The 22738-nt window shown below is 37.5% G+C and overlaps 1 protein-coding gene across 6 annotated transcripts; it reads left to right on the top strand.

Annotated features, from left to right (window-relative positions):
- Positions 1-1879: 1879 nt before the first annotated feature.
- On the top strand, positions 1880-21967 carry MTFMT (mitochondrial methionyl-tRNA formyltransferase). 6 transcript variants are annotated; one of them, XM_082618056.1, is made up of 10 exons: positions 1880-2160; positions 4059-4262; positions 5750-5872; positions 7621-7723; positions 8856-8931; positions 12669-12760; positions 17047-17097; positions 19229-19307; positions 20165-20247; positions 21432-21967. In XM_082618056.1, exons 1-10 carry the CDS (start codon positions 1916-1918, stop codon positions 21615-21617), a joined length of 1242 nt encoding a protein of 413 aa, XP_082474182.1. In that variant the 5' UTR covers positions 1880-1915; the 3' UTR covers positions 21618-21967. The 6 variants fall into 6 exon arrangements, with proteins under 6 accessions (XP_082474182.1, XP_082474184.1, XP_082474183.1 ...); XM_082618058.1 differs by lacking the exon at positions 4059-4262; XM_082618057.1 differs by lacking the exon at positions 17047-17097.
- The last annotated feature ends 771 nt before the right edge of the window (positions 21968-22738 follow it).

The raw sequence follows: 22738 nt of genomic DNA, 5'->3' as shown, positions 1-22738 counted from the left end.
GAGAGAAATTTCTGGAAACTGGAGCACCAGCCAATTAGCATTATCTGGGTTCTGTTATAGCCCAGTCCTCTTGGATGTGCTTTCTGGGCGTCTTAACTTACTACCTAAAACTCCTTGCCATTAGGAGCTAACGTCCTCATTTTCTCTGTGTGCTTTATAGTAGCTCCAGACGTGGATTTGTCTGGGCTTGGAAATGGACTCCCCCACCCCCAATACAACCCCAATTTACCACCAAGAGTTTCAGAAAGAGTTCCATTTTAGCATCCTGGGAAAACTTAAGCTGTTACAATAATATCATGTTCAGTTTTTTAAAAATAAGTTTGCTAAAAATCAAAAGACCACCCACTAGAAAATTAGATGTCGGCGGTAGGAGCCAACTCTATGGAGGAAAGAAAACAGATTGGCGTTGGCCCTTCAGACTGAGCCGTCGGTATGTGCTCGGCAGAGGGCGCTGTGAGTGGCTCAAGGCAGCTCTGTGGGGCGGAGCTACCTGTGGAGAATTTGGGCTGCCAAAAATAAATTGTAGCATAATGCAGTCTCTCTAACTCAAGGAGAGAAATTACGTAAAGACAAATACGAAGAGTCACTCTTTAGACAGCAGCCAGAGTCTAAGGCGAAGACCTAAATGAGTATTTGGGTTGTATTTATAGATCATGTTGTATGGGGAAAGACCATTTTTAAAATATTAGAATCATATTTCACTTACCCTAAGAGAGGATACTAGAAGAGAACTTGACTGTAGGAATAGAAGGTTGGGATCTCAGTTAGCTCCTCACCTCATATATGATCAGATGAACAGAATCACTGGAAATACACTCCCTCCCTTCCTCTTTGCCTCTCTCTTTTCTATTCAACACACAGGTGAATTTGTCAATGTCTATGCATACATTAGACAACTTCCCTCAGTAATTCCAAATTGTGTGAGAAGCAGAGGTCCCCACAGAGCATTAAAAGGGCACATAGAGAAAGACATTAAGTCCATGCAGGCAAGAGCTCAAGTCTTCAGGAAGGATGTCTGACCTTGGCATTGAAGAATGGATAGCATTTAGAGAGGAAGAGAGGTGGAGAGGGCAGTAAAACTAGAAGAGAATCTGGTCTCCACTCAACAGCCAGGATGTGTGACCATCCTCAAGGAGAAGGCCACTGCATAGGCCTCAGGAATACAGAATCTAAGCACTAAAGGTCTTTAGAAGTCTTCTGAAGACAGTTTCCCCTGCCCATTTTCCTTAAGAGTCTCTTCTATGTTATCCCTCGGTGTGGGAGGGAACCCACGGGGTACGGGCAAGAGCGGGCCTTTGATTCACCAGAGTGACTACGAACAAGAATTAATCCTCCGTTTCCTCAGGGGCAAAAAGGGGACATTGACTTCCCTAGTACATAGGATTGCTATGAAGGCCAAATGGTTAGGATCACAGAATTTGGAGCTACATGGGGCTAGCTGTGAGGATCCTACATAGGTAATTACCTTAATTTCACGGAGCCTCAGATCCTCTTCAGTAAAATGGTTGTAATAATATCTACCTGGTATAGTTGATATGAGGATTAACTAAACTAACGGATATATAAAATGCTTAGCCAAAGCATGGCTTCTAGTAAATATTAGTTATAATGGCTGAGAAAATGATACAGAAATAAACAAATAAATGAGATTTCGTCGTCTGAAAACACATATGATTTGTTCCAAAAGAGTTGTTTGGGGAGATTGGCTAAATCGTGCAAACAAATGCAACAAAAGTCACGGGGACGCTTGAACCGGCAAATTCCTTCATCTGCCGCGCCTGCAATCAGGCAAGCCCCGCCCCAGTCGCTGAAAGACCTCGCCCATCGGGTTTCCTCCCCGGCCCCGCCCCTCCTGCCTAGCTCCTGCTGCCCCCACCGCAATGCGCCTGCGCAGGGTGGGCCGCCCGCGGAGGCAATGAGGGGTCTGGTACGGGGCTGCTGGGGGCCCCTGCCAGGCAGCGGCGGCAGCGGCGGCGGCGGCGGCGGCGGCGCGGGCAGGAGGCCGAGCCCTCAGTGGCGATCCCTGGTTGGCCTGAGCGGGTCCTCTGGCGGGGAGGACGGCCGGGGCGCTCGAGTCCGCGAGAAGCCGCCTTGGCGGGTGCTCTTTTTCGGCACTGACCAGTTCGCCCGCGAAACGCTGCGGGCGCTGCAGGCCGCCAGGTACCGGGGCCAGGGATTGGGAGGCCCGGGTGTCGAGGGCGCGGCTGTGGAGCCACTGCGGCCGGCCTCGAGGGTTTGGACTCCTAGTCGGGGAAAGCAGCTGCGCCGGAGGGGTGTGGGCCCAGATCTCGGCGTCTCCGGGCGCCCGGAAGGTGCTCGGTCAGCCCTTGGGCGCCCGCCTGGTCCCGTCCGGTCTACACGCCCGACTCTTTCCGTGCTCTGAGCGCCACCGGGCGCCCCGCGGTGCCAAGGCCGCGCTCGTTGCTTCTTTACCTGCATCACCTCCGTCCAGTCCCACCACCTCCCTGCCCGTTTAGCATGTAAACCGTAGCTCAGAGAGGTTAAGAGATTGCCCCAGGTCATCAGCTGAGAAGGTTGGTAGTAAAACGGGCTCTGACTTCAAGGACCTCCCCTTTCCACTTCCTCCTTCTGCCTCCTACTCACCTGATTTGTATCATCTAATCCTTTGGGCTTCTTCCCAGGCACAGGCATCCATCCCTCTGCACACACTTGCCTCATGCCTTCGCTCCCCATCGCCTCCCTATATACAACCGGATCCAGTTTTCTGAGACTGAAATGAAGACATAGTACAAAAACGAACTGTTTTCCTATAAATAAATTTATAAATCAGAGCTCTTAGGTATACATTTAGTATTTCTAAAATTTAACAAATTGTGTTTCCTGGACAAAAATAATTGAGATCCAACCTGTCCTGGAAGTCCATGGTATGTGGTGGCTATACCCGTATATCCTGCTCTGTGTCCTTTCCCCAGCCTCCATTTTTTATTTCCCCACTCCGTTTTTTCCTGATGCACCCTCACACTCATTTCTGCAGCCTCCCTTCATCAAGTCTTCTCTACAAATACTTCCCAGCAGACCCTGATGTTGACTCATTAATGAATCCCCTTGTATTTCCCCCTTCACACACTACCCTCTGTAACACACCCTGAAACACTTCCTTCACACGTGTTCCCTTTGCACACCTCCGTAATACACTCTCTACATGCTACTTTTCGTGTATGGCCTCCTGCATCTCTCACTGCGTGTATCCTGACGCTTCTGCTGATGCTTCACTTGGCAGCTCCAGTACTTCTGCACTTTTTCTTTTGGGCCCTCCTGTCTATTCCTTTTCTCATAAATCCTCAACATTTATGATGTTGTGCCTGCATGATGCAGTACCTACTAAATAAATAAATAGACAGCCCCAGGCACTGGAATACTTTGCAGCAGGTAAAAAACAATGAGGTAGTGCTACGTATAGTGTCATGGAATGATGCCCATGGTGTGTGTGTGTGTGTATATATATACATATATACATATATACATATACACATATATATGTATATATATATTTTTTAAGTATTGTTTGAATAACATGTGGTTATAGTAAAAAATTCAAAAGATATAAAAAGTCAGTTCCTTCCATCTCTTTCTCCCAGTCCCCAGTTCTTCTCTTCACTTCAAAGATAGCCACTGTTTTCAGTTTCCTATTCTAGAAATGTTTGATGCTTATACAAGCAAATGTATATTTAACCCATTTTTTAAAAAGACTCACATAATAGCATACCTAATGTTAAGAGAAAAAAACAAAATGCAGGACAGTATATATAATATTACAATTGTGTAAAATGTCTCTACTGTATATGTTTCTGCATGCACAGGAAATTTCTACAACCATAACAGTCCAAACAGTAGCCAGTAGCCACTTGTGACTCTTCAAATTTAAAACAATTAAATAAAAACAAAACTTTAGTCTCTCAGTTGCACCAGTTTTAATCATTTACCCTTAAATGCTTCGTGAATTTAATCATAAAAATGCCTTAGAAATGCGTGAAGTAGTTTAGCTTTCCGACATTGTCTTAACACTGTCACATTTTCTTCTAATCTTTCCAATTTAGGGAAAACAAAGGGGAAGAGTTAATTGAAAACTTGGAGGTGGTCACAGTTCCCTCACCAAAAAGACTGCCGGTGAAGCAATATGCTGTCCAATCTCAGCTTCCAGTGTATGAGTGGCCAGATGTGGGATCTGGAGAATATGATGTTGGAGTGGTAGCTTCATTTGGCCGACTTTTGAGTGAGGCTCTTATTCTTAAATTTCCCTAGTAAGTTTTATTTGTAAGGAAATACAAATGTGTAGAGACCTCGGTCTTCATATATGGACCTGGTATCTAAAGTGCAATAACTTGAACTTAATTCTGCTTTCTTTAGTATTTTCTCTTAAAATAAAAGATTTTATTAGTGGCATGAATTGTTAAAATGTATGATGCTCTTTATTACTATCTATGAGCTCTCACCCACCCTCATTTAAATTCCATGTGTATGCTAATAACTCCCAGATGTGTCCCTCCAGTTCAGATCTCTCCCTGAACTCCAGGCCCCTGATACCCACTGCCTCCTCCGCAGCTCTGCTTGGATGTCTGATAGGCACCTTACATGTAAGATGTCCAAAACAACATTCCTGAACTTTCACCCCAAAACCTGTTCCTTCCCAAAATCTTCATCTCAGTACACGGTGACTCCAGGCTTTAAGTTGCTCGGACCCAAAGCCTTGGCATTATTCTTAATTCCTTATCTCACACCACGCATCCAATCCATCAGGAAATCCTGTTGACTCTGCCTTTGAAACCTCTCTAGAATGTCTGATTCTCATCACTTCTGCTGCCACCACTCTTGGCTGTCATACTGCAGTAGCCTCCTAAGTGGTCTCCACTTCTGTCTTTGGCCCTCTCAGTCTTTTACCACCCAACACCAAAGTGATCCTTTTAAAACATAGATCATGTCACTTTGCTCAAAATTCTCTGGTGGTTTTCCATCTCCCTCAGAATAAAAGTCAAGTCCTTATATTGGCCTATGAGGGCAGAATTTTTTTTTTTTCCGGTGTGGTTCACTGTTGCTTATATCCCCAGCACTTAATGCCAGAACATGGATTGTGCTCCGTAAATATTTGTTGGATGAATGAGACTGGGCTGAACAGTGGAATTTAGAATTTATATATACACATATGCACTCTCAAGTGTATACTCATGCTGATGGAGACATTAAACTAATGACAGATTAGTAAATTATTAAAATTGCTCATTAATGGGTGAAAGGTGTATAGGGATAAACAGCAAAGGTGAATAAATCATTAGATGGGGATTTAAGAAGCTTGTTTTAGGAACTCTATATACAAACTAAGTGAAGTGAGGGTAATTATGTAACTAAACTATACGTGTAATTCACATCATCCATGAGATGCATGATTGCATTTGAGTGGTTTTTCTCATAGAGTAAAAAACACATTTTTTGTCTTTATTTAAAAACTCCCAGACATTGCGAGCTATGTCTCGAATTGCGAAGCTGGAACATCTTCGGAGCAATGAATAGTTAGTTGTTCCTGCTCTTTTTTTAATTGAGTTTCATTGGTCTCTTATGGTAAGAAAGTTGAACTTAGCTCTGACTCCTGCTTCAGTTGGTATGAGACCAGATTTAACCGTTTTTCAAAACTGGGCAAGTTTAATGATGAAAAGTAGCATATTAGTTTAGGTAGCAGTAAACTAAATGGTAAAAAGCCCACTTGCATACTAATTTCCTGCCTTTTCTAACTCAGTGGCATCTTGAATGTCCATCCCAGTTGCCTCCCGAGGTGGCGTGGTCCAGCCCCTATAATCCATACGGTCCTGCACGGAGACACAGTTGCTGGAGTAACGATTATGCAAATTAGGCCTAAAAGGTAGAGCATATTTTCTTGAGACTTTTTGTGATGGTGATTGTTGATGTCAGTCTGCCTGGGGGCAAGTGGAGGTGGATGAGTGGGTACTAATTACTCTAATTTATTACTAATTTCTAACTCCTAATTTCTAATTAGGAGTTAGAAATTAGTAATAAATTAGAGTGTACTAGAGTACTAATTTCTCTAACTCCTGGGTTTCTTCCTGGTTTCTAACATAAACCACATGTTTGGCATTTACACAGTGTCTCTTTAAACTTGTTAATTGAAATAAATTATTAACAACTGGATTTCTATAAACGATGTTGTGTAGATGAGAGATGGATTTTTGTATATTAGTTATGAATCTCTGTTCTGCTGGCTTTGGTTTCTATGGTCAAAAATTTTTTGGAACCTGAAGAAAGAATACGTTGTATACCAGTGTGTTATATAATTGTCTTAAATGTTTAATTTTTTAAATTATACCTACAATCTAAGAAACAATTATTTTAAATTGTTTTAGGAGTGTATTATGCCTCTGCCTATTATCACCTAACATCCCCATAGAAAAGAAAAATTAACAAGTTCACAAGACGAAGTCAATATCTGGGATTTGCTTTAACTTACTTCAAAAAAAAAAAAAAGGGAGGGGCAGATGAAACAAGAGTGGCGAAACTTTGGTAATTCTCAAATCTGGGAGATGTGTATATGGGGATTCCTTAGACTGTTCATTCTGTTTTTGGAATGTTTGTAACTTTTCATAATAAGCATTTTATTAAAGCTCATAGGTTAAAAATAGAGTTAACAGACCACAAAGTTAAGTATTTAAAACAAAATATATTTCTAATAAAAACTGATGGCCTATATTTGCAGAGCTTGATATAAAATATTGAATATAAGACTTATGGGAATGCAAATACCCTTGCACCTACTTATAATCACTATTGATTATAATTCAGGCAAAACTCTTGTCCTTTGAGAAAGGAAATACAGGAAGGAATGATTGTAAATTCCTAGTTGTACTTCCTTGGAAAACATATTCTTTGCTCTGTACTTTCATTATATAATTAGAGATTTTTTTCGTACTATTTACTACTAATGATAGAATTATTTGTAGTTGCATTTAAATCCTTGATATGCAACCTTTTTCCTTTGTGAAAAAATAAACCTAAAATCTAAATATAGGCCAGATTTTGCTCTCCCTTCTTTCTTTTTTCAAAATGTTATGGATTTTAATTTTTAAAATTTTAATAGTTTAGTAAAATGACTGTATTAGAATTTAATTTTGTTAAGCTCAAGTATTGACTCTATAAATGACCAGAAAATGGTACTTAAGAATAAAGCAGATGAAAATGAAGAGAATGGTGAAAAGTTAACGTGCTTAAACTATCTAGTTGATAGACTAAAGTGATATTAGTAACATGCTAATGTTGTTCTCCCTTCTTTCAAACTGACATTTCTCCCTTGCCAATGGCTAATAGTCACATTCATGGCCACGGTTAAACTATCCTTGTGGGGGAATTTCCTGGCCTTCCAGTGGTTAGGACTCTGCACTTCCACTGCAGTGGGCCTGGGTTCGATCCCTGGTCAGGGAACTAAGATCCCATAAGCCACACTGTGTGGCCTAAAAAAACAAAACAAAACAAAACAAAACCCACCCGAACAAACAAAAAAACTATCCTTGTGGTATATAAACTTTCATGTAGACAAACATATTGATCTTAAGAAATAGTCAGTAATCATGTTATTATTTGCTTTTAATTTTTTGGTAGGTTTGATGTAGGCCCAATTCTCAAACAGGAAACAGTTCCTGTACCACCCAAGAGCACCACAAAGGATTTGGAAGCAGTGCTGTCAAGACTGGGTGCCAACATGGTACAGTTTTCCAATATCCCCGTGCTTGTTTCCTAAGTGGTTATGATGAAAAGAACAATTTTATGATGTGTGATTTTAAGCTTCTTTTTAAAAAGTGGTTTCTATCCCTGGCTTCCTAAAAATTAGCATGGCTTTTGTGATCTTATGTTAGTCTTTGAGAATTTACACAGAGTATGTACGTAATCAAAGCTTTTGAATGAAATATGTGATTTTATATGGTCTGTTACATTTCATGGTGAGGCTTTTAGACTATTCTTCCCATTTTCACTCTCCTTAGTCTCATAGACGTACCATTCACCCCTGTCAAACTGAACTAACATCATTTCCTAAGTAAGTCTCTGTTTTCCTCCCACTTGTATGCCTGTGTTCCAGTCATTTGCATCTGTACCATTGGAATTCTGCTGACCCTCTAGCTGTAAATGAACTCTGAGACTTTATTTGAGTCTGCATACAATAGGGTGTGAATAAAGGCTTAATGACCCAATTAATTATTTTCATCTGAACTAAATTTTCTGTAGAGGAACCCCCCCTCCACCCCATCCCCTGCTGTACAGATGATGCTTCCCATTCTAGGCACTCACCTCGGAAATGCTGTTATTATAGTGTCTGTCGTTTATTGAGCACTGGCTTGTGTGCCAAGACTGTTTTAGATACTTTCATAGACTTATTTTTTTTTACCTTTGCAAGAAACCTTTGAGGTAGCTATTGCTTTCAACTGTTTTATAGATAATGACATTGAAGGCCACAGACAAGTAAAATAACTTTTCCACAGTGACACAGCTAGCAGGTGGTAGAACTGGGATTTGAACCCAGAACTATGTGACTCCAGAGTATGAAGTCCCCACTGCCTTCCTTCAGAGTGAGAGTGCGAGTGTGGATGGCCGAGCACAGGCTGTTCTGACAGCTAGTCGAGGCTCAGTATTCTCTGGAAGGAAATCAATGACCTGTACTCTACAGAGAGCAACATCTCTACTGAAACTCCACCAAGTAGATGGATCCTCACAGCCTAAGCCAATTTACTGCTTTACCCTGCCACACAGCTCTTAAAACTGTAATTTCATGGTACTGAATTGTAATGTATTTCTGCTTTCGTTCTTTTCATCTTGAATATATTACTCTCCTTTTTTTAAAGCTTATTTCAGTTTTGAAAAATTTGCCTGAAAGTTTGAACAATGGAAGGCAGCAGCCAGCCGAGGGGGTGACACATGGTAAGTGCAGATGGCAGAGACTGACATCTTTCCTAAGGTTTTGTTTGTTGTGATGGCATCTGAACACTGTGGCTACCTCTCTTGCAAGTTTCCCTTAATTTTGACTAAAGATTGAATGTCCACTTGCATGTCCTTTTCCAGAGAATGATTGGTAAGGGGTCTCTCTGCCTCTTCACATTTAGCCTTATGAAAGATTTGAACAATTTTCTCTATTCTTTATATTGAAAAATACCAAACACAAAGTTAAGTTGAAAGACAGTGAATACCTGTTTAACCCAGAGTCAACAATTATTAATGTTTGGCCATATATATGTGTTTATGTAGCATATATATTTTAATTTTTGCTATACCATTTGGAAGTATGCATCACGACCTTTCATCCCTAAATATTTCAACATGCATCTCCTAGGAAAAATGAACAGTTCCTTAATAGCATCGAATAGCCAGTCCATATTTAAATTTTCCTGACACTCTAAAAATAAATTTTATAGCTGTATATTTTTTCAAACTAGTATCCAATTATAATTAGTCGTATGTCTCTTTAGTCTCATTAGAGTAATTCCTCCACTATTTTTTTCCCTCCATGTCATTAACTTTTTGAAGAGACCAGGCCAATTGTCTCTTTCCTTCCAGTGTTGTTTAATGTGTTTTTCTAGCCCTTAAAGTTCCTGTAAATTGGAAGTTCTACAGGCTTGATGAGATTCGGGCTTAAAGTTTGTGGAAAGAGTATTTCATAGATGATATTGTGTTCCAGTGATATTTGTTTCACTTTGTTTTTTAACCTTAATGGTTGCATTTTATTTTTATTTATGATGTAGTTTTATTTCTTGACTACGTAAGACATTTACATGACTCAAAAGTTAAAACTGTTTAAAGGATCTACTCAGAGAAGCCCCCGCCTCCGTCCCCTACAGTCTTAGGGAGTCATATCAGTAAGCCATAATACCAGGTTGCATCAAGGCTAGTGAAGCTAAATTTGATCACTTGATGGAGGTGGTGACCACCAGATCTTTCCAGTGTAAAGATCTATTTCTCCCTTTGCAAATGGCAGGTAATCCATGGGGTAATACTTTGGCACCATGCAAATATCTGGTTCCCTACCAGCCTTTCACGTAACAGTTTTAGCATGGATTGATGCTCCTTCCCTGAATGAATTATTCCAATGAAAATCAAAATGGTGATTTTCCAATTCCTTTTATATTTAATAGTTGGCATTGTTCTGTAAAGAAGAGCTTTTCCTTATTAATTGCGGGTGAATTTTAATTCATCCTAAAATGGCAGGATAAATACTTAATTCTTTCTCTAATTATCAATATTTAAGATAGGGAGTTGTTGCCATAATCACCTTCAATTATGGTGGCGAGTGAGTTTTTTTAGTTATTTGACTTGTGGATTTTTATTTACTGTGTTTTATAGTTAATTACATTCATAATGCTTTGTGCTGCTCAAGTTGTCCCAAATTTCGCTAGTGGGAGCCTCTTAAAGTTGGCTCCTGAATCCTTTGACATCCCTCCACCCCCAGCTAGTTTTTGAGCACTTCCTTGTTTCTATCGCAAGATGTCCCAGGCTCACCTTGTAAATTCTCTGTCCCATGTTGGAATCAGCCTCCTCTCCCTTGTTTATTTTAGTTGGGGGGTAGTATTTAGAAACCATCTAATACAATGATGTGCTCCAAAGTGAAGTGTTAGTGGAGAAGGGTAGGCATTTTTTAAAAATGTTTGAGTTCAGGGACTTCCCTGGCTGTCCAGTGGTTAATACTTCACATTCCAATGCAGGGGGTGCAGGTTCAATCCCTGGTTGGGGAGTTAAGATCCCACATGCCTCAGGGCCAAAAAAACAAAACATAAAACAGAAGCATGGGCTTCCCTGGTGGCGCAGTGGTTGAGAGTCTGCCTGCCGATGCAGGGGACACGTGGTTTGTGCCCCGGTCTGGGAAGATCCCACATGCCGAGGAGCGGCTGGGCTGGGCCCGTGAGCCATGGCCGCTGAGCCTGTGCGTCCAGAGCCTGTCCTCCGCAACAGGAGAGGCCACAACAGTGAGAGGCCTGCATACTGCAAAAAAAAAAAAACCCAAAAAAACCCAAAAGCAATATTGTAACAAATTCAGTAAAGCCTTTAAAAAAAAAATATTTGAGCTCATATTGTTTCTGATTCAAATTTTAAAGTACAGGGTTTTTCTGGTATTTTCTCTTACACAGAAAATCTTTTTAAAATCAATGCTGACCTGTTTTTTATTTGCTGTGCATAAAATAATTTCAAGATTACAGCACCAATATCACTACAGAAAGTATAACTACTAAGTGAGAGTTAAGATTTTTCTGCAGTTTTTTTTTTCTGCAGTTTTTTTTTTTTTTTTTGTCCTTAAAATATATCCTACGAAGGGTATATAGTCAGAGTACTGTGTTCAAAACTTACTGGAGATAATTATTTTTTCCATGTGGTTTTGTTATCTACTTTGATATATAGTTAAGTTCCTTTGTTTCAGTTTGTTTTTAATTTTCAGGGTTGCATTTTCCTCTTTACAACTAAATCTTATTTTTGAATATATAAAATACTTACATGATTCAAAGTTAAAACTATTTGAAAAGGTTATACAGAGAAGAAGTCTTACTTCCATCCCATTTGTATCTCTTCCAATCCTGTTTCCCTCCCTCTAGAGTTAGTAGTTTCTGATTTAGCCTTTCAGTTGTTTCCTTTTATGAAAATAAGCAAAAACACATACTTTAAAACTGATTATTCCTTTTTTCTTCCACAAAAGGTGGCATAAAATATACACTCTTCTGCATCTTTCTTTTTTTCACTTTACGGTGTATCCTGGTGATCATTTCCTATCAATAAGAAGAAATTTTCCTGTTCTTTTTTATGGCAGTATAGTTCTCACTTGTATGGGTAAATCATAATTTAATCAATAGATCCCCTATTGGTGGACATTTGGATTGTTACTAATCTTTTGCTATTTCAAATAATGCCACTATGAATAACTTTATGCATACGTTACCTCCTAATCTAATAGATAAAAAATTGTGTCTTGGAGTAGTTTTAATTTACATTCCTCCTTGAGTGAGGCTGAGGAGCTTTTTATATGTTTAAGGACTATTTGCATTTCTTTTTTTCTGAGAAGGGTCTGTTATATCTTTTGCCCATTTTTCTATCTGGTTTTTGGTCTTTTTTGTCTCAGTTTTTAGGGGTAGTTTGTGTAATAGATATAAATAAATCTATATAATAGATACAAAGTACTCCTAAATATAATATAAATATATATAATATATATATATAACATATATATAGTAATTATATATAAATATATAAATATATTATATTTATTATAGATACATCTCTCATGGAATATATATAAACAGATATAAAGTACTGTGATATAAATTGCAAATAACTTGTTTGTCATTTGTTTTTTGGCTTGATTTATGGCATTTCTTTTTGTCTTACAAAAGTTTAATTTTTTGTAGTCACATTTATCATTCTTTAATTGTTTCTGGATTTTGAGTCATAGAAGGACTTTTTCTATTACTAGGTTATAAAGAAATTTACCCATGTTTTCTTCTAGTACTTTTATTTACTATGTATGTATATATATATCTTATATTATGGAAAATTTTAAACATACAAAAGTTGAGAAAATAATATAATGAATTCTCTTGTAGCTGTCATTCAGTATCAGTAATTACCAATTTATGGTCATTGATCTGATATTCATTCTTGCTATTGGCTTTATCTTGTAGCCCCTAAGATTTCTGCTGCTACCAGCTGTATAAAATGGGAGGAACAAACTTCAGAGCAGATATTCAGACTTCATCGTGCCATTGGAAATATAGTAAGTTGGAAGTCAAATTGCAGTTTTACCTAATTGTGTGTGTGAGTGTGTGTGTGTGTAATTTACTTTTGAAATATTTTAATTTAGGAATAAATCTCATAAACAAAACCAAAGGATCCTGAAGTTCATTTTTTTTTAAATAACTATCTTTTGGTTCTTTTGAACCTAGGGACAGGACAGGAATAAAGACACAGATGTAGAGAATGGACTTGAGGACAAGGGGAGGGGGACGGGTAAGCTGAGACAATGTGGGAGAATAGCATTGACATATATACACTACCAAATGTAAAATAGATAGCTAGCGGGAAGCAGCTTCATGGCACAGGGAGATCCGCTCTGTGCTTTGCGACCACTAGGAGGGGTGGGATAAGGAGAGTGGGAGGGAGATGCAAGAGGGAAGTGATATGGGGATATACATATGCATATAGCTGATTCACTTTGTTATGCAGCAGAAACTAACACAACACTGTAAAGCAATTATACTCCAATAAAGATGTTAAAAAAAAGAAACTTTTTTTATTGGGATAAAATATATATAACATAAAATTTACCATTTAAACCATTTTTAAGTGTATAGTTCAGTGGCATTAAGTACATTTACATTGTTATGCAACCATCACCAGTATCCATTTCCAGAACTTTTTCATCATCTCAAACTGAAACTCTATACCCATTAAATAACAACTCCTCATTTCCCCCGCCCCACAGTCCCTGGTAATCACTATTCTACTTCCTGTCTCTATGAATCTACCTTTTATAAGTGGAATCATACAATATTTATCCTTTTGTGTCTGGCTTATCTCACCTAGCATAATGTTTTCAAGTTTCATTCATGTTGTACCATGTATCAGAATGTCATTCCTTTTTTAGTCTGAATAATATTCCATTGTATGTATATAGCACATTTTGTTTATCCATTTGTCTATCAATGGACAGTTGGGTTGTTTCTACCTTTTAGCTAATGTGAATAATGCTGCATGAACTTGGGTGTACACATATCTGTTTGAGTCCCTGTTTCAGTTCTTTTGAATATATGACATTCATTTTTTAAATATTCTTTAAACTTCAAGTTTTCATAGGGGACTTAGAATTTTCAAAGTACTTTAAAATAGATATTTTGCCATCTCCCATAACCAAATTTTATTATCCTGTTTCATAGATGAGGAGAATGAAAATGAAGTGACTAACTTCGGGTGCCCAGTCACTGAATAATGAACCTAAATATTCTAACTCCTAGTCCAATGCTTTTACTAGTATGTCTTTCTGCCTTTGGCCCATTTTTTACAACTGAATTCTTAAATCCTTGATTTCTACATATGACATACAAAATCTAGTTGTAATAACTTGTTAAAATATCTGAATTAAATTCTCAGTTCTTTGACAAATTTATTGGGGTTTTTTCCCTTCATTTTGATAGCATCTTATGTTGTTTGAACTCTGAGTCTACCAAGTGTGGGGTTTTAATGGACCTCCTCTGTAGGTTAAAATGGTGAACTGCCATTGAATATCTGTAGCATACCAGGTTCTCTGGTGAGGATTACAGCCTCATGTTGTGGGTATTATCCCATTTTAAGTTGATGAAATTGAGGCTTAAAGAAGATACTCAGTGAATGGCTGTTGAATGTTGCTCAAGGTCACATTGCTAGTTAGTGAGAGTCAGGTTTTGAACCAGATCTGCCTGACGTCAAACCCTGTACTTTCCCCACTGTAAGAGAATGGCATAGGGCAAGGAACATTGACTTTAGAGCCAGACGGAGCTGGGTTCCATATTCTCTCTGCTACTTCCTCGCTTTATAGACTTGAGAAGGTTATTTAGCTCTGAGCTTTAGTTAGTTCATTTGAAAATTAGAATGATATAATGTATATAAAGCATCTAGTAGAGTATCTGAGTAGGTACTCATTAAATGATATCTGTTCTTATTCATTCATTAAACAAAATATTTATTGAAAGCCTCTTATATGTCAGGCATTGTTCTAGGTATTAGAGGTGATGTGAGAAGATGGAAACAAATAAATAAATAAGAAAAATATCAGATGGTGTGATAAGCTCTTTGATGAAAATTAAAATAATGTGATAGATTAACTGGTGGCTATTTTAGACTGGATATCTAAATGGGGACGGCCACTTTGAACTGACATTTAAGCTGAGGTCTGAAAGACAATAAGGAGCAAGTCATGCCAAGATCAGGAAAAGACCATTCCAGGCAGAGGGAGTAGCTAGTACAAAAGTCAAGTAAGCTAAACCAGATAAAGATTTTACAAGAAAAGAAAACTACAAATCAATAGCCCTTGTTAATATAGAGGCAAAAACCCTTAACAGAATTAGCAAAGTGAATCAAACATGTAGAAAAGGATTATACACTGACCAAGTGGGATGTAGCCCAGGAATGTAAGCCTGGTTCAACATACAAAAATCAATCCACATAATATACCATATTAATAGAATAAAGGACAAAAGCCACATAATTATCTCAGTAGATGCAGATACAGCATTTGAAAAATCCAGTACCTTTTCATGATAAAAATGTTCAACAAAGAATAGATGGGAACTTCCTCAATCTGATGAAGAATATCTACAAAAAAATCCAAATCTAACATATTTGATGGCGAAAGATTGAAACTGTTCCCTCTAAGATCAGGAACAAGACAAAGATGTCCGCTGTCACCACTTCTATTCAACATTGTACTGGAGGTTATAGTCGGGGTGATTAGGCAAGAAAAAAGGAACAATGTAAAACTATATTTTCAGATAGTGTAATCTTATATATAGAAAATTATAAATAATTCCACCCCCAAAAACTAATAGGGCTAATAAATAGTAAAGAAGACCTAAGTAAATGGAAGGGCCTCTGTATTTATGGATTAGAAGACTTAATATTGTTAAGATGGCACTATTCCCGAAATTAATATACAGACTCAACACAATTGCTATAAAAATCCTAGTTGACTTCTTTGCAGAAATTGACAGGCTTATCCTAAAATTCATATGGAATCCCAAGAGGCCCAGAATAGACAGAAAATCTTGAAAAAGAAGAATGAATTTCCGATTTCAAAGTTCCTATGAAATCAGGATGCATAGTTCCTGATTTCAAAATTTACTACAATGCTACAGTAATCAAGGCAGTGTGATACTGACAAAGACATAAAGCTCAATGGGATAGAATTCAGAGTCCAGAAATAAACCCATACATTTATGGTCACTCGATTTTTGATAAGGGTGCCAAGGCAATTTGATGGGGAAAGAATAATCTTTTTACCACATGGTGCTTGGACAACTGGATATCCACAATCAGAAGATAGGGATTTGGATCCCTACCTCATACCACATATAAAAATGAACTCTAAATGGATCAGAAACCTAAATGTAAGAGCTGAAACTATGAAAACTCTTGGAAGAAGATATAGGGGCATATCTTCATGACCTTGAAGTAGGCGGTGGTTCTTAGATATAATGCCTGAAGCATAAGCAACGAACTAAAAATAGAGAAATTGGACTTCAAAATTTAAAACTGTTGGGCTTCAAAGAACACTAACAAGAAAATGAAAAGACACCCTACATAATAGAAGAAGATATTTGCAAATCACAAATCTGATGAGGGTCTAGTATCCAGAGTATATAAAGAACTTTTATAGCAAAAAGATAAATAACATGATTAGAAAATCAGCAAAGGATCTACGTAGACATTTATCCTAAGAAAATGTATAAATGGCCACTATGCATATGAAGAGATAATTTCATTAGTCATTAGGGAAATGCAAATCAAAACTATACTGAGATACCACTTCACACCAGGATTACTGTAATTTTAAAAACAGACAATAACAAGTGTTGACAGGGATACGGAGAAATTTGGAACCCTCATTCATTGTTGGTAGAAGTGTAAAATGGGGCAGCTGCTTTAGAAAACAGTTTGACAGTTCCCCAAAAAGTTAAACACTGCATAATAATTCTTATCTTCTGCAATTCACTTTTCCTCTCCACTGAGAAATTCTTGTGCTACAACAGAAGGAGTGCCTATCTTGGAGCCAGAAGGTGAAATTTGATTCCTAGAGTTGCCGTGTATTAACCAAGAGCAAGATCCTTATCTTCTCTGAGTTTCTGCTTTTCTATCTTCTCTGAGCTTCTGCTTTTCTATCTCTAAAATGAGGTTAATGACCTGGTCCACAACTGTCAAGATCAAAGGAGATAAACGGTGAATTTAAATCCACGCCAGCATGTGATTTTGACAGTAATGACAGTGGGCACAGAAATGACTGTTTTCTTACCATCACTTTCCTTTCTTCAGTGCTCTGATGATAAGGTGAAGATGAGCTTTACCTCCTCAAGAACAAGAAGGGTATATTCTGATTCTATAGCTATCATATTTATAATTCTCAGTAAATACATTTTTCAAACAGTAATCGTGTTTCAGAAGTATTTTGAGTTCTTTGAAAGAAAAAAGTTACACACATGAAAGTCATTTCATAACTTTTATTAGAAGCAGATGAAAGAAAAATAAGCAAATTATAGAAGAGGATATTTTACCAAAATATGACATATATAAGGTTGTGAATACTTTTCTTCAAATTTACTTAATTCTCTGATTTCTTTAATTCTCTGATTAATCGTTCACATCTTTGAAACAACCTAACTGTTCTGAAAGTAAAATGTCCTCTTTAGAGAATGTCATCAAAAGAGCACTGAACTGGGCCTCCCTGGTGGCGCAGTGGTTGAGAGTCCGCCTGCCGATGCAGGGGATACGGGTTCGTGCCCCGGTCTGGGAGGATCCCATGTGCCGCGGAGCGGCTGGGCCCGTGAGCCATGGCCGCTGGGCCTGCGCGTCCGGAGCCTGTGCTCCGCAACGGGAGAGGCCACAACAGTGAGAGGCCCGCATATCGCAAAAAGAAAAGAAAAAAAAAAAAAAAAAAAAAAGAGCACTGAACTGAGAATGAGAAAGCATAGATTCTGTTCCTTGGCTGTGCCACTAACTAGCTGTGTCTAAACTTGGGAAAACAGCTGCATTTCTCTGGGCCTCACTTTCCTCGTCTATGAAATAGAGGACTGAACTGCAGTCTGAAAATCCGTTTATTTACTTCAGAAGGTTGAGAGAACTTATTTCCTGGTGTGGGTTAATTTCTGTTAGCCTATTTAAATCAAAATGTAATAAAGGTAGCATTTCACACTGAGGGGAAGGATGGGATAGATTATTCAATAAATAGTGTTAGGACAGCTGGTTAGCCTTTAAAAGGGAGAGCCCTCAAGTCTCACCTTTTCAAATCAAAATAAAATCTAGATGGATCAAGGATTTAAGTGTTTTCAAAAAATGAAACCACAAAGAGCTGGGAAAAAGAACAGTTGAATAATTTTATAATATTTGATAAACGTGGATAGGCCTTTTTAAGCATGACATGAACCAATGAAGTCATGAGAGAAAAGAGTGATAAATATTACTCCATAAAATTAAAAAATTATGCATGGAAAAAAATTACCCAATATTTAAAGTCAACAAACTAGAAAAATATTCATAATCATCTGAGAACTAAAGGGCTAATTTCCTAAAAATATAAAAGCCTTTCACAAATTAATAAGAAAGAGATGAATAACTCAGGGTTTTTTGTTTTTGTTTTTGTTTTTGTTTTAATGGGCAAAGGGCATAAATAGGCCTAAGAAATAAATAACATGTGCAGGTAGATATGGACTGCTCCTCAGCCTCACTAATAATAAACAGTAATAGACTGCCATTTTTCTTCTCTTATTAAGGCAGTTTAACAATAAAATGTTGATACTCTTTAACCCAGGTGGTCCACTTAAAAAACAACTATTCTCCAGAAATATAAAAGTCCTCAAAGATATATCTACCAGGATATTTGTTATCACATTTAAATTTTTTCGTAATTTTGTAATGTGTTATGAAATATCCATCATAAAGGCATTTGTTGCATAAATTATGGTACATTTTATAAAATGGAATACTGTGCAGCAGATTAAAGAGTGAAATAGATAAGTGTGTACTGATGAAAATTTGTCCACAGTTTATGGTTAAGTAGAAAAAGTTCCTTGTCAAATAGTATGTTCTAGATTTTTGTGATAATTATATTTGTAGGAAAAATACAAGGATATACACATTGAACTATTAGCAGTGGTTACCTCTGGGGATGGGAGTACAGAATACTTTCACATTCTAATTTTTTTTTAACATAGTTGTTGTAATGCTTGCATTTTTTCAAATGAGCATGATTTTTAACTAGAAATATTAATGAAGATATAAACATTGATTTTAAAATAGTGTTTAATTTTAAGATCTAATGAATCCTGGAGACTGATGTAGAGGGTCATGTTATGTTCTATTCTGTAAGGTTTAGAGACTGAGTTCCCAATTCCTCTGTAATTGGGAGAGAAGTCAGACCGGATTAACACAAAATAGTAGTTGAAAAGGGTTTCAGGGTTGAGTGTATTTATTTATCATCCTTCTTTCATTTTATTTGCAGATTCCGTTGCAGACACTCTGGGTGAATAGTACCATTAAACTTCTGGATTTGGTAGAAGTTAATAGTTCAATCCTCACTGGTACTTATTTTTGAATAGCTGACATGGAAAATGTTTTCAGTATAGTCTATTTGAAAATGTGTCTGTTTTACCATAGGTCCCATTTACTAAAAATAAGGATTCTTTTAGCTTGTTTCAGTTCAATAATGGTAATACTTTACATTCATTTATAGTCTTATTCTTTACAGTGTCCGTTCATGTGTATTTTCTCTTCTGGTCATCATAAGAACCTGAGAAGTAGGCAGATCAGTGTTACTATCCCATTTTAAGCTCTGTGATTCCCTATATTAAGGTTTTCAGGGAATGCAGAGTGCCTAGGTTGATTTCATTCTGGTGAATATCATAATGAAAATCTCTGGGCACCTCAGTGAGAATCTTAGGCCAGGGTGTAGCATTTCATGACCCTGGTCCATTCAGAGGCCCATCAGTGCCCTCCCATCCTGGTGGACTGAAGGAGTGTGAGCCACAAAGGCAGAGAGTTCCCCAGAAATCTGGGAATTGGGACTTGTTTAGTCATGGTTGGAAGGGCCAGCTTAGATCCTAAGTCTCCTGTATGTCTCTCCACTGGTAGCTAGTTATTTCCCCCAAATGGTCAAAACTTCTAGATTCAACATTTTAGGTTGATCTCTGGGACACTGGGTAAAGGACTCATAGCTTCTTGTGTGTATGGAAAGCTTCCCTTTGGGTTCAAGATACACACAGAGCACCACAGCTCTATCGTAAGTTTTAGATTACAAAGTCAGGGCATCAGCAGATGTGTACCCTCCGATATTAGTACTGTCTTGCAGAATGTTTTTTGATTTTTAAGAAGCATCGTGAAGTTGCATAATTATTTATTCTCTCTCTCATATCCCTCTTTTCCCCTCCCCTGTCTTTAGATCCAAAATTAACAGGACAGGCTGTTATTCCAGGATCAGTAATATACCACAGACAGTCACAAATACTGCTGGTTTGTTGCAAGGTACATTTTCCTTTAGTTTCACATTATCACACTTGTTTTACTGAGTTTATAGTTGGTATCATTTGTCATTTTTAGCTGAGACTTCACTCAACTGCCTGCCCATCAGATTGAGCCAATGGACAGTTTAATTTTCTTAAGAAATAGTAGAATCTCTAGTATAATTTTTTTCAAGAGATGAAGTTTTACCAAGGTGTTACTATTACTCAGACAATGAAAGAAGATTCAGTAACTTTAGTTCTTTCTCAAAAGAAACTTGTATATTCTCAGTAATCCAATTTAATTAACAAGTCATCTTGTTAATAGAACTATCACAAAAAAATAGTAATGTCAAAGTATCTCACTGAACTACAACAGTGCCTGTATCCTACTTGCTCCTACTGTTTAATGTGGTTAGAGAGGAGATTTCTTAACTATTTAAAATGACTTTGAAACCATTATCATTTTTAAGACAATGGCATTATCCTGAGAAGTGTTCCTTGTTCCTTCCATTTCCTGAGTATTTTCCTTCATGTGGTATTCATGTGCGATGTTCCATGCTCAAGAAAGAGTATTTAAAATGTGTGATAAGATTGATCTGACCTACACAAGACTGTAGATACAGAATGCCTACAGCAACCTCTCTTCACCTCTCTTCAACTTATTCTGGAATAGCACTGGATGCATATGTCTGTGTCTGTATACATCTATACTTCAAATCCACAGTTTGCTCTCATAGAAGAAGTGGGTTGTCTCAACGTGTGAGTTTGGGTCCCACCAGTTATGTCACCTTGGACAAATCACTCACACTCTCTGGGCATCAGTTTTCTCTTGTAAAATCAGTTTTCTCTGGGGATAATATTGGATCTGCCTACTTTTTAGAGTGCTTGTATTTTGACAACCAGTAACAATAAGATACATGGACATACTCTGAAAACTGTCAAGCACCACACAAATACAACGTATACCTTTTTATTCTGCCCTGTCTACGTTTAAATAGATTTAAATAGGTCTATACATTTGTTATCACTCCTCGGTAATAAACTTTTAGAGTCAAAGAATCATATATGTTACTTAGTGCTATTTGTAGCCTGGCATTTAGTAAAGATTTGTTGGTTTATTTTTTTCATGATAAAAGTTTTATAAACTAAAATTTACCACCAGTTTTGCCAGCACCGCGTATTCACTATTTGTCTTTTGCCCTATAGGATGGCTGGATTGGTGTTCGATCAGTGATGCTCAAGAAAACACTAACAGCTACTGATTTCTACAATGGATATTTACACCCCTGGTACCAAAAAAATTCCCAGGCTCAACCAAGCCAGTGCAGATTTCAGACTCTCAGACTTCCACTGAAGAAGAAGCAGGAAAAAAAAATTGTCGCTATGCAATAGTGCACCAAGTAGTTAGGAAGAAGATGGACAAGTACCTACTACCTACTTGTAATTTGTTAAAAGCCTTATTTACAAGGAATTACCTTGACTTTCAGAGAAGATGACACTGTTGGAAGGAAAGATTATTGTCAAAAAGAGGAATTACCTCACTTTTCACTTTTCATTTAACAGTAGTTAAAAACAGCTTTTTCTATTTCAATAACAATAGAAACTTTAAATTAAATTTTTATTTATAATATCAGATTCATGGAGATTGTATCTTTACCTAAAAGCAAGTACAACTAACTGTTATGTGTATATACTGAAGAGAGGTTCTTTTAAAAAGTGCATCTGTTAAATTTTTAAAATCATGTGTCCCCATTGACTATGTTACCATTTCAGTAGCATTTAATCTGCATTTTGGATTTTCAACAAGGAGTAAAGTCAGCTCTTTAAATTTAGCTACCATCTAGTTCTCACCAAGTCATAAACATTCATAATGTGTAATAATCTGTGTCACATTGATCTGTCCAATAAATTCAGATTTTACATCTAGATTTTCTTAAAGTAGGAATACAGTAACATTCTTCAACGTATTTGTGCAGTAAAGGTTATTGAGCATCTGGTCTGTGCAAACTCATCTTCTCCGTCTCCAGGAGAGTCAGGCACTTCTGGAGGAGGAAGGAGGTGCAGTGGCCAGCTGTTGAATTTTTTAATATCTTTACATAATCAGCTTTTCCTGCCTAGATGCTATCAGTTAAAATCTTTGTGCAATCATTAATTCGTCCATTCAACATTTATTGATAGCGTGATCAGATAATTGGTCATCTAAATTAGGACATGTTCATGAGTAAAAAGAAGCACTTATATTAATTATTTCTGAACAACAGGCATAAACAGGACTCCCAGGCAAACCAGGTTGTGTAAACATCCTATTTATTGAACACTTACAGTATAACCAGACTTTATGCTGATTGCTGGAGATTCAGAGATTAAATAATATTTGGTGTGTTCAATCTACTGGGGAGACAAGCATAAGCAAATATAATACTGTTATAAATGCCATAATGAAGGTATAGTGGAAGCAGTAAGTCACCCTCAAGGGAGTCATTGGAGGCTTCCCAGAGGAGGCAAAGCTGAAT

Source organism: Mesoplodon mirus (genome assembly GCF_964341445.2).
Source record: "Mesoplodon mirus genome assembly, chromosome: 4".
Lineage (NCBI taxonomy): Eukaryota > Metazoa > Chordata > Mammalia > Artiodactyla > Ziphiidae > Mesoplodon > Mesoplodon mirus.
The sequence above is the reverse complement of the archived record's forward strand: the minus strand, read 5'-3'. Positions and strand labels throughout refer to the sequence as shown.

Excerpts from the sequence above, each read along its gene's own strand:
- MTFMT (XM_082618056.1), top strand. The coding sequence starts at position 1,916 with ATGAGGGGTCTGGTACGGGGCTGCTGGGGGCCCCTGCCAGGCAGCGGC. Across the intron at positions 4,263-5,749 it reads CTTATTCTTAAATTTCCCTA|TGGCATCTTGAATGTCCATC; the intron begins GTAAGTTTTATT and ends TTTCTAACTCAG. Across the intron at positions 19,308-20,164 it reads TAATAGTTCAATCCTCACTG|ATCCAAAATTAACAGGACAG; the intron begins GTACTTATTTTT and ends CCCTGTCTTTAG.